General features: G+C 47.4%; 1 protein-coding gene across 1 annotated transcript in view; it reads left to right on the top strand.

The window, feature by feature from the left end:
* The window catches only part of LOC143114467 (ERC protein 2), a 182722-nt gene that overhangs the window by 29125 nt on the left and 141097 nt on the right, over nt 1-12500 (top strand). The window contains 2 exon segments of the mRNA XM_076276086.1: nt 2420-2494; nt 7938-8099. Coding sequence (XP_076132201.1) covers nt 2420-2494; nt 7938-8099 — 237 coding nt within the window.

The following is a 12500-nucleotide window of genomic DNA, read 5'->3' as shown; positions in this document are numbered from 1 at the left end:
ACTCAGTTTCGTGAGATACATACTGGAAGACATATTTATGTAACATTGCGCTGATGTTATGCAGCTCCTTTACTGTAGGGAGATACTGTATTGCACCTCATAGGAGTGTATTAATGTCAGCCACTTGTGTCCTTAAGTGGAAACAGCTTGTGACCCCAAACAAGTGTACAGGAGATAAGCTGTTTCAGATTGCAATCCAGTCGTTTCCACTGCTGACTTTGTAGGTAGCTTCATCAGTGACATGTGATTGTCTATACATTATGTGTGTATATTATTATTGTGTGAATTTGTGTATGTGTGTGTGTGTGTTTGTTATAGGTTTATATTATATATGTGTATATATGTACCAGAAGTCTACATTAATGTAGCTTAGCCTTTACCTGTTTACCTTTTGTGTGTTTTATTTCAAGAGGCGAAAGTCTTCATCATCATCTTCATCACCATCCCGGGCTGCACAGGTAGACCCCTCTCATCTGTCCATCAAGGCAAAATTTCTGCTTAGTTGCGTAGTTTAACTCATCCCGCACCCACCGCCCCCCCCTCCCCCCCAACCCACCCTACACACACACACACACACACACACACACACACACACACACACACACACACACACACACACACACACACACACACACACACACTCCAAACTGCTTAAGGAGATGTAGCGAGCGCTGCACCGCAGCATAGATGATAGTTACCCCTGTTTTGCTGCCATGTGGAGCGAGGGATAGAGAAGTGAGTGGGAAAAAGAGTGACGTGTTGTTTGTCTGCGCTGCTCTGAGCTGCATTGTGAGTTGTGCTTTTCCCCTCTCTGTTACGCGCGGGGCTGTCCGAGCCGCGGGGAGCTTGTAGCGGCGTTATGGATTTTCACGTCGCCCCGTCCAGGCCCGTTCCAAATCAATGAAACCCAATTTCGCTCCCTCTCATTTGTCCTTTTAATAGCTTTTTTCTCCTCTTCCCTTCGCCTCGCCTCGCTCTCTCTCTTTCTCTCTCGCTCTCTTTGTCGCTCTCTCTCAGGCTGTCCCCTGGCCAGCCACCGTGTGAGCAAAAAGAGAGAGAGATTTGGAGAAGGAGTTCTGCAGCTCTACGAAGTGTCTTATTACCCTCCCTCAGCATGTGTGTGTGTATCTGTGTGTGTGTGTGTGTGTGTGTGTGTGTGTGTGTGTGTGTGTGTGTGTGTGTGTGTGTGTGTGTGTATATGTATGTGTGTGTGTGTGTGTGTGTTAGAGAGAGAGTCTGTTGCCATTAATTATTGATAGAGGCTTGCTGATAGCGCATGTGCCAGCAGTATGTGTTGTGTTGCGTGAGCTCGAGCACAGTGGCAGCAGCAGCAGCAGCAGCAGCTTCAGCAGCCTTTATTAACGGGAGCAGAAGCAGGAGTACAGAGAGAGAGAGAGAGAGAGAGAGAGAGAGAGATAGAGAAAGAGAGGGGAGAAGAGAAAGAGAGATTGACAAGGATAAAAAGAGTGTGAGTGAGTGGTGGACGAGAGAGCAAGAACGGGAAAGAGAGAGGGAGAGAGAAAGAAAGAGGGGAGAGAGGGGAGATGCACCTGTAGCTGCTTCTTCTTTTTAGCTCTGTCAGCAGCGATCAAAAGCTTAACCACCTCCCAGCAACAACTACTGAAGAGAGAAACTAGACAGAGAGGGGGAGAGAGGGAGACAGGGAACGTGAAAATAGATACATATACGATAAGAGAGAGAGAGAAAGAGAGAGGGAGGGAGAGGGAAAGAGAGAGAGAGAGAGACTGCAGGCGTAGGAAATCTTCAGCACTAGATAACGGGGAAAGATGCAGAGCAGCATCACTGTAGGGCTGCAGGGAGATAGGAGAGCGGAGTGAGGGAGGAGAAGACACAGACCGATAAACGAGTGCGAGTGGAGGTCTACAAGGATGGAGAGAATATAGGCACAGTGCAGCAAAAGGGAGGATATAGTGTGGGAAAGAGAGTGACAGAGCGACTCAGGGGAGAGGTGAACAGAACAGACGCAGATGGAGGCAGATTAATTCTGAGATAGACGAACACGGAGACACCGAGCTCAGGACACGCTCAGTTCACGGGGAGCGAGAGAGACAGAGAGACAGAGAGGGAGAGAGAGAGAGAGAGAGAGAAAGGGATTTAGCAAGGAAATATAGACCAGAAGATAGACAAAAATAGCAGTTCTAAAAGGACTGTTCTTAGAGAGAGAAAGAGAAAGAGAGAGAAAGTGAGAGAGAGAAAGAGAGCAGATGGACTTAGGTACTGTCCTTGGACAGATATTGTAGATAAGACAGAATAGATAGATAGATAGATAGATAGATAGATAGACAGATAGACAGATAGATAGATAGACATTAAAGTACAGAGAGGAAGTATCCTCAGCCACTTCTGGTGTGCAAAGATGATGAGTCGTCAGGCTTACTTCTACCGGGTCCCTCCACAGGAGCTGCACCGCCGGAACCAGCTGCAAGCAGACCCCACCAAGACCAAGGCCCTGCAGACCGTCATCGACATGAAGGTACGGACTCACATGCTCCGCCATTACACCACGCCACACCACACCGCATCATACTCTACCTACACCCTCGCACACCCCACACCCCACAACACTGCATTCAGATACATCAGAAGAGGCCAGACAACCTGATCCAGGATCAGATAGTGGGGTAGAGGTCTGGCCTCACCTAAAAGTGTAAAGTAACGTACCGGATACACAATTGGATATCTGACTTAGGGGGTAGGGGGATGAGAGGTGTAGAGAAAGAAAGTTAATCTGGGAACAGTGGCAGCAGAGCAGGGCCAGTGTTTTTGAGAACGTTTCTGAAGGTGATCTACCTTCATTTGGGGCTAAAACATATGTGGTTTTGAGGTAGGGTGGATCCGTTATCATGTTCATTGTTTGCACCACTGATGTTGCTTTTGCGGATTCTGGAATGATCTTTGTAACCACATTGCTTTCACTAGCTTGCCCCTATTACCAAGGCTGATGTGCTCACCGAGGCGTAGCCATTTATTTGATCCCTTATGGTTCTCATAGAGGGAGAGGAGGGCTTTTGTACCAGCTCTGAGTGGAGTGCTAACAGCTGAAGAACATCAAAGGGCCTGAAATGGCTCCAATAGAAAATGTTTTAGTCTCGAGATGAAAGGGGCCGTTATGTGGGTCGCTTGTGGGCGGCCATCTTGGAGACCAGTTGTGAATGGGCTCTCCGCAGTAACTGAGGTCAGATCAGTTTCCTACAGTTCCAACTGTGTATCAGTGATGCCCACGGTTTGTGAATCGGACAGTGCCTGGACCTGACGTCTACAGTGGCCGGTGGAGCCAACATGGTGAACCAGACACAGCTGACACAGTTCCATATCATTGACCCTCTTATAGCAGACTAAAATAAGTGAACACTTAAAAGCATCCTCCCTACTGGGAAAAGCTGGTATTAAACTGGCTCATTTTAGTTCTACTCATTTTCCCACATTCCTGTTGACATGAAAGTTCACAGAAGAGAACATCCAGAAGATCCTTTCCATGAGAACAGACAGTGGATCTCTGTAACCATGGCGACCCGAGCAGATAGCTGATTTCTCGTGTGTGATATGTGTGTGTGTGTGTGTGTGTGTGTGTGTGTGTGTGTGTGTGTGTGTGTGTGTGTGTGTGTGTGTGTGTGTGTGTGTGTGTGTGTGTGCTTGTGGCCATGCTCCAGGTGGGCTCTATGGAAATGCAGTAGATTGTCTGTGGGGCTCCATCTGTGTGGAGACTGTAGGGGCGCTATCAGGAAGAGAGCATATTGGTCCACTTAAAGAAAGAACACTTATTCAATTTGTTTCAAATGCCACATATGGAAGCTTTCACTCTCCGCACTGGCCTTTGATGTCAGAGAGAGCTGTGAAAAATGCAGTCGACTTGACACACTCACACACACACACACACACACACACACACACACACACACACACACACACTCACACACACACACATTCAAAAAAAAAATACCAGCAATCACCATCTGTCTGATTTTACCCTATGCAAGCATACTTAAAAACACACACTCTCTCACTCTCTCTCTCTCTCCCTCACATACACCCACAATGGCTTGAAATCAGAAAGACGAACATGACATTTTTGGCGAAAATGTGCTGTACAATGAAAGCTTTCTGTGAGATTCCGCTAAATGATATGTTTAACTCACACTTAATGCTCATTCTCATCCTAGGTCAGTACCGTAAGCTATCTCCAGAGTATGACTGAAGATAAAGTTTCAAAACAAATGTCACAGCGTTTGCTTGTTCCAGTTGAGTTTGTCAAATGCTGGCTTCTGGTCCCGTGGCATCTTGAGAAACAAATGTAGGGCAGAAACTGTCACTGTTGAACACACACCCACATCCATACAATTCTCCAGAGACATATATAATACATCATCAAATTTGAATAGAGTGCTTTTCTCCTTTGCTAAACATGCAAAGCAAACAAACAGATGAGATTCATGGTGTAGGGGGTCTGGTATCCATGGCAACAGCTTGAAGAAGTTGTATACTGTGTGTTGCACAAGTTCTCGTGTGAGGATGTGATATTTCATGCTGTGTGTGTGTGTGTAGAGAGAGAGAGAGAGATCTGGATGCACTCTGAAAATCATCCAGGCGCAACAGACAGACTTTCGGTCACAGAAATGTTGTTATATATGGCGTGGAGAACTAGTATGATTTTTCTGATTTACAAACCTCCACTGCTGAGAATTGTGCTTATTCATCACTTATTTTGAAAACACACCAACTCTTTAAGTCTGTACCATGGTTCAGCAGACAGTGTTTGTAACTTGTCTAACAGAAGTGTGAAGTTACTAACTCGCCTCAACTAAACTTATTTTGTATAGTGTGTCACAGAGACTCACTGCTGTGCTGCACACTCTTTGTAGACACACTAATATTCCTGTTATGTGTGTGTATGTGTGTGTGTTTGTGTGGCTCTATGTCTAACATGCCTGTGAATGCTGAATTGTGTGTGCAATTTTTACAGAACGCCTCACCACCGTTCTGTTTTGACCCAGATGTTATATGGCAGGTACAGTACACACACAAACACACACACACACACACAGACACACAAACACACAGACACACACACACACACACACACACACACACACACACACACACACACACACACACACACACACACACACACACACACACTAAACTCTCTGCCATGCGCTGGAAGCCCTCCGTTCTCCTTTCTACCTGTGACTGCAGGCTATCTGAACTCTGTCTCTGTCTCTAACCCTGCTCTGTACCTATCAGAATGCACGCTCACACTCACACTTGCGCTCTGCTCTGCTGCTGCTAGCGCTCCATGCTAATGGGATTCTCTTTCCTCCTCCTGACTCAGCACCTGAAGCTGATCTCGCTCCACACTCCACAAGGTCATGGAGTAGTGGGGTTGCGTCTCCCGCGCGTCCATCATAGCTAGCTGATGCGTGCCGCGTGCGCTGGGGTTGTGTTGCCGACCGTTCGGCCCGAGTGCTTCCTGTTCTGATATCTGAGACCCTTGGCTGTGCTGATGATGCTGTTCTCTTGTGTTTGTGCTCGTTACCATGTGTGCTTCAAAGGGCGTTTTCCTCTCTTGTGTGGTCAGATGTAGATGTTTAATGGCTCTTAATGGAGTTTGGAGAGTGACCAATGTAGAATTGCACTAGGCCAAGTTTGTTGGACAGTGATGACAGACAACATCGTGTGTATGCATGTGTTTTAACTGATGGACACCAATACACAATACGGGATCAAGGATGGAAAGAAAGAAGTGTGTAATCATTTTCTGTAGTGTATAATCATTTTCACAGGGCTTAGAATGCCAATCCCCATCTATTATGATGTTCAAAAGTTAATGTTATTAGTGTCTGTTGAAGAATACAGATTGAAATATATTGCAATTTAGTGTTTACTTTTTGTACCATTGTTAGCAATGTTTTTTCTTCTGTTGATAAGCACATGTCTGGTCAGATGAAAAAAAAGAAAATAACATTCCCAAGTGAAAATGCTCATTTTTATGACCCAAGTCTTGCTTCCAAATTTTCTGCTTGTTGAAAGGATCTTGACATGGAGTCAGATACTTTGGCAATCAAGATGGAGACATTGTGGCATATTTGCAGACAGTTATAATCTCAAACGGGTGGCTTTGCTGAGAAAGCCTGAATTCCAGCTCATTTGCCGTGAAATGCTTAGCAAATTGTGGTATAGATGGTATTGCGCATAGTGATGAGGAAATTATTGAAAATAAGTGTGCGGAGGAGGTTATGTACACGTAGTTCTCCTTTGACATACATGATGATGCCTTGAATGGTCTAGGAGGCCTAGTTGGATCAGTGATGGCACAGTTTATATATGGAGGGATGTGGGCTCGTTGTGGGGTGTAGTTTTTCTTATAGAACAACCTTTGGGGTTAGGTTTACTTTCCTCTTTCTTCTCTCTCTCTCTCTCTCTATCTCTTCCCTAGTCTGTGGTTTTCTCTGATGGCATCATAAAATCTGCTTCCATTTATTCAATTACACTTACATTTTCTTTGGAGTCACTCATTTTTACATACGTCTAATTCTATGTATTTAAATGCACACAGGAGGCATATGCATATGCCAGTCATTTCCATGGTGCTATGGTAACGTTACGGATACATATAGAAAAACTCATTGGAATAGGATTACTGACATTGAGCTCTTAACCAAAGAGCCAAAAAAAGACAGAAAAAAAAAACAACAAAAAAAAGATTCCACTTGAAAAATAATTGTAACCATTGGTTACTAATCCATGCAACCAGTCTGCAATGCCCGTGGTTAGCCATTAGCCACTCGGCTGTCCTCTCCCTCCACGCATCCCATAATTCCTCCTAATCAGCAGTCGGGTGTGGTGACTGGCAGTTATGGCCCCAGCCCTCCCTCTCAGACTCTGGCCACGGTAATGTCCGTGGCGATCGCTATGGTGACACTGGCGAACACAGTGACGGCAGAATAGAATTATGTCAAAGGAAATGGATCTACAGAAACCAGGCCGCTGTCTGATCCCAAGCCAGATACCCACCCCAGACAGGCCTAATGGGGCTTTGCAGTCCCCACACTATTACCATAAAGATGAGTGAGCAAATACTTTACTTTAAATAGTAATCTTTATAAACTTTTATGGTTTATTTAGTAGTATTTTGTTATTACCTAAACCATTAATGGGGAGTCGATGGCAGAATTATGACAAATGTAATCCTGAAAGAAGGGTAACATTCAATCAGGGGCCTCATTGCTAGCGCATGGGTGACTTCTGCACAGTCGTTTTTGTGTGGCTTGTCTGCTGTTGTGAGTCTTTTGACTTGACCTGAAAGTTGCCTCTGATTTGCGTGCTCTGATCTGCTCAGCACTGCAGTTTTACAGGCCCTTCTTAGCTTTGGGCACTTTCTTTTTTCTTTTACTTTCTCTGACTTCTCTAACTTCTCTAACTGCTTGTCTGTCCTTGTCGAGCTGCTCAGACTAATCCAGCTAACACACGCTAACTGTCCGCTTCTGTCAGCTTGCCATCTGCGGCGTGTCTGTCTAACATCTCGAACTCTCTCAGTTTTCTTTCTTTGGTGTGCCTATCAGTTTGTTTCCGTCTCTGTCGTGGGCTGCAGTGTCTGCATGTTGCCAGGAGTGCCCCCTCCTCCTCCTCCTCCTCCTCCTCCTTCTCGTCCGCCTTCGGAAGACTGCTTTTCTGGGATGATGTTCTTTTTTTTTCGTGCTCTTTTTTCCGTCCTTTGGCGTATTTTCTACTGCTGTCTCGCGCTTCCTGGTGCGTACTCATTCCTGACTCCCTACTCCCTGACCCCCACCCCAACCCCCTTACACCTCCACCTACCCTTGACATCATCCCCCCCCCCCCACCCCAACACACACACCTCCTCTCCTTATTTCCTGTCCTAACCCCCACTTCCCCACCTCCCCTCCACCTCCCCCGCACAGGACACCAAGATCGCCTCCCTGGAGCGCAACATCCGCGACCTGGAGGATGACATCCAGATGATGAAGACCAACGGCCTGCTCCACACGGACGGGGCCGAGCGCGAGGAGGACCTCAAGCAGGTGGAGGTCTACAAAAGCCACTCCAAGTTCATGAAAAGCAAGGTAGCTAGCGCCCTGCCCTCTCTCCCCCAGCTCCCAGAGGATCATGGGGAAGGGAGACAACTTCTACCTCAGGCTTCACTGAAACCACCCCTCCCTTCTGTCCTCTCTCTATCTCTCCTTCTCTTTGCCCCTCCATCCCGTCGGATGCGCACACAAAGCAGGCCGTGGAAGCGAGGGATGGCTTGGCCGATGTATGGATGAATGAGTAGATGAAATGGAATGATAGCAGCAGGTCGGTTTACGCGACAGCTTCGGGTGTCGGGTGTCAGCGTTTCCGCAGCGACGGCCTTTTGTTGCGCGGGCGCAGGAAATGCCCGAACATTCATATGCCAACTCACACACAGACACACACACACACACACACACACACACACACACACACACAAACACACACATAGACTGTCTCCCCTTTCAGCTGCCTGATCGGCCCCCATGATTTATTGATGCGTGTGCACGGGGAGTCTGATTTATTCATAAATGTACAGGCGACAGGGCTGATTTATTTATAACCGGGCCCGACTCGGGTTTCATAAAGCCTCACTGAGCCCGGCTGACCCAAACCAGTGGCCACTGCCCCCCTCGTCCACCTCATCCCCCTCTGTGTCCTCTTCCTCTTCTCCCTCGCCCTCCTCGCGTTCCACCCATTACCGGCCGTCTCTGTACCCCCCATTTGTCAGGGCTTTGGACGGGCCCTTGATGCCCTCATAAAAGGATGTGTTTTTTCATGAATGGGGCTTTTCAGAGGTCACTGACAGACCTGGAAGATGTGTGTGTCCCAGCGATATGCATCGTGAGCCGACCCCCCCCGTCTCATCACCTGGGTTTGATTCATGTACAATGGAGTTCATGTGCCCAGGCATGCACACATATACATACTCATACATACACATACACACACACACACACACACCACACACACACACACACACACACACACACACACACACACACACACACACACACACACACACACACACACACACACACACACACACACACACCTGTATTTTTGAACCCGGATGCCAGAACAATGAAACGCGCAGATAGCATATGTGTGCACTAAAAACATCTGTCTCTTAACATGCACACAATCAGAGAGGTTTAGATTAGACCATGTGTTTGCAGACAATGGTCTGAGTATCACAGAGACACATACAGGCATACCCACACATGTACACTAACACTCAAAACACCCCCCCCCCCCCCCCCCCCCCACACACACACACATGCAGGCTCACTTGAAAACATTCAAACCAGACGGAATCATGTACGTCACCTCTCTGTCAGTACTTTGGTCTGTGGGCCCGAGCTCTGTGTGTGTGTGTGTTTGTGTGTTTGTGTGTGTGTGTGTGTGTGTGTGTGTGTGTGTGATGAATAGGGAGGATGCTGATAAGCTGAGCAGGGCCCTGGTTTCTCCTGTTTCTAGCTGCTCACAATGGCCTTTTGATCAGCACCAGCTTTGGGTGCCATAATCCCACACAGTACATCACCCGAGCCCCCTCAAACCCACCGCCCCCTCCGTCCAAACCCACAGTCCTCACCCCTAACTGTGGGAGGAAGGGGATTTTTTTTCCCTTCTTTTCTTCATACTTCATACATGAGAGAAAGAGACACGGGGTCAGCTTTCGTTTTGTCCTCTGGGAGGAAGTCAGACACGTCACCTTTGAAAACGTGAGCGACCCCAGATATGGGTCACGTCGCATGAGTACTGAAGGAAAGGAGGTCAGTGGTGTGAGAGGTCAAGAGGGAGATATGCATGTCAGTGTGTGTGTGTGTGTGTCAGCGGGTATGTGTGTCAGTGGATGCTGTATTTACAGCTCTTGGGTCACTGCAGATGTGTGTGTGTGTGTGTGTGTGTGTGTGTGTGTGTGTGTCTGCTGATGTCTACTGCTGATGTAGTTGTAGGGGCTCCCAATGGTGCCTTAATGGAGGCTGACATTTGTAAACACATTTACCACACGCTGCTTGTGTTCATCACTGGGCGTCTAATGACCGCTATGAGAAGATCCTGAGGAGAATAACATAAATGATGTAGAATGATTATTTTGACATCTCACCTTTTAGTTCCACCAGCTGGCCTGTGGTCTTCCCTCGACAGTAGCCCTCTGCTGAAAGTCCGGCAGCTGAAACCAAGCTGCCAATAACAGATTCATCAAACAGTGAAACATTAGAAAAAGAAGGGTGGTCAGGTGATTGCTGACCCTCACCCCATCACGGAATATTAACCAGACTGAAACCAAATTCCAGCATCTTCAAATCTCCAAATTCCAGGAGAAGGGGGATATGGTGACCCTCTGGCTTGAATCAACATTTTAAAATACATCAGACCAGTACTTCTGAAATTAATAGTAAGTAAGTGAGTGGACTCACACATGAGCAGATGGACAGACTCGATTACAATGCCCCCCCCCCCCCCCCATCGAGGGTGAAAACTGCAGATGTTTTGGACTGAGCTTCCGGCTCTCTCTTGGTCTCGTTCTCACCTTCATCCTAAGCCTCAGTAGCCCTTCTGTCCTTACAGCTACGGGGCAATAATCAACAATCAGATTTGAAGTCATTTACAAAGAACCTTGTTAAATATAATCGTCCCTCACCAGGCAAAACACCAAATGTCAGTGTTGTTGAGCGGCATGGTGGTTGCTGGTTAAGCAGCTATTTGTTGTTAGTCTACGTGCTCTTCTCTAGGGGCTGGAACATGGAACAGTAGTATCCAGCAGTTAAGCCGTCTCGGTCCAGTATAAATGCCTCTTGCTCGCTCTTCCTTCCCCACTTTTGTGTGAAATCCAAAACTATGTTGAGAAAACAGTGCCTATAAAATAATATTATCCCAAGGCCCCCTTGAGGGCCATTGTGAATTACCAGAAAGTCACACACAGTGTGTGTGTGTGTGTGTGTGTGTGTGTGTGTGTGTGTGTGTGTCTTTGTGTTCTCTGTGTTTTAGGATAAGTGTAGGCCCCCCTTTACCTTGAGGTCCGCCCGGGCGACCACACGTTCGCTAGACTCCACATTCCTGCTCCCCCAGCAACAGCGGATATCAGATCAATCAAAAGTACCCCCCACTTACCATTCCTCACCTCTCCCTCCCTCCCTCCCTCTCTCTCTCTCTCCTTCTCTGATATTCCCTCTCTCTCTTTCCTCTCTTTACATCCTATCTCCTCCTTCTTCCTCTCCTCCCACGCCACTGTCATTCTCCCCCTCTCTTTTGTCTCGCCTGTTATTACTCTCCCCTAACGTGCCTCTCTTCTTTCACTGCATTTTTCTCTTCTCTTCTCTCCATCTCTTTAGTCTCTGTAATCGTTCTGCTTACACCCCTCCCTCCATCTCTCTCTCTCTCTCTCTCTATCCTATATCCTCCCTCGCTTTCTCGCTGTCGGAATGCTGATGTCATGACGTGTTCTCTTTGTGCAGCGCCACAATAACGGAAATCTCCCTCAGAATCGACTTTTTCCGCATTTTTTGGCAGAGGAGAGGAGATGACAATCTGGTGCGCATAACATTGCAGCAAAGCAGCAAAAAAAAAAAAAAAAGAGATGAAAGAAAACAACAACTATTAAAGCTGGAGACGACAGAAAGAAAGAATGAAAAAAAAGCAAGACTCTCAATCAATTTCCTTTGGTTTTGCTTCTCTCTTCTTTCCCTCCCTGCTCTCTCCATCCAACCACACACTTCGCAGGGCTGATTGATAGCGGAGCCGAGCATGACACACACAGAGAGAGGGAGAGAGAGAATGGGAGATGTAGTGGTTCTCACTGGACTGGACGTACTGTGGTTGCTGATAGCTTTGCTCCCCTCTACGCTGACACACGCTTTTATACAGACCACAAGCTGTCAAGAAGGCAGCCATCATGCACCCCCCCCCCCCCCCCCCCCCCCTGCTCCAACAGAGATGCACCTCCTGATCCACGCTCTCACACAACTCCATCCATCATTACAGAGCTACCATCCCCGCATTCATATACGGCACAGAGACTGCTGATGTTGAACTGGGCCGAGGGCTGAGGTGTTCACAGTGGACAGACGGGAGCAGACGGAGGTGTGGGAACTGCTTGACCGTTCCCGGCACGTTTGTCAGGATGAGCCCCCGCCCCCCCCCCCCACGGTGTCTCGACAATCAGCAAACTCACTCTCTTCACTTGAGCTGTCTTTTCAGTTTCCCATCTTGGCGCTCTGTAGTTCCTCTGCGCTTCTTACTGATCACTTACGGCCGCCTGTTCTTTCTTGCTGTGTGTGCAGTGTGAAGACTGAATAAGATTCTTTAGTGTGTGTGTGTACGTTTTAACTGGCTGGGCAGTTGCAACAATGTTCATATTTGTCTAATATAGCTCTCCTTCTCCTGCTCTTTCTCTCTCTCTCTCCCTTTTTCTCACCTTCCTCTTCCTCCTTTCCTCCCTCGCTCCTGTC

Source organism: Alosa pseudoharengus, unplaced genomic scaffold (genome assembly GCF_046254945.1).
Source record: "Alosa pseudoharengus isolate Yale_2024_CS ecotype anadromous, Long Island Sound unplaced genomic scaffold, YU_APseudo_1.1 YU_APseudo_1.1_scf_9, whole genome shotgun sequence".
Taxonomy (NCBI): domain Eukaryota; kingdom Metazoa; phylum Chordata; class Actinopteri; order Clupeiformes; family Clupeidae; genus Alosa; species Alosa pseudoharengus.
Note: the sequence above shows the minus strand (reverse complement) of the source record. Positions and strands in the feature narration are given on the sequence as shown.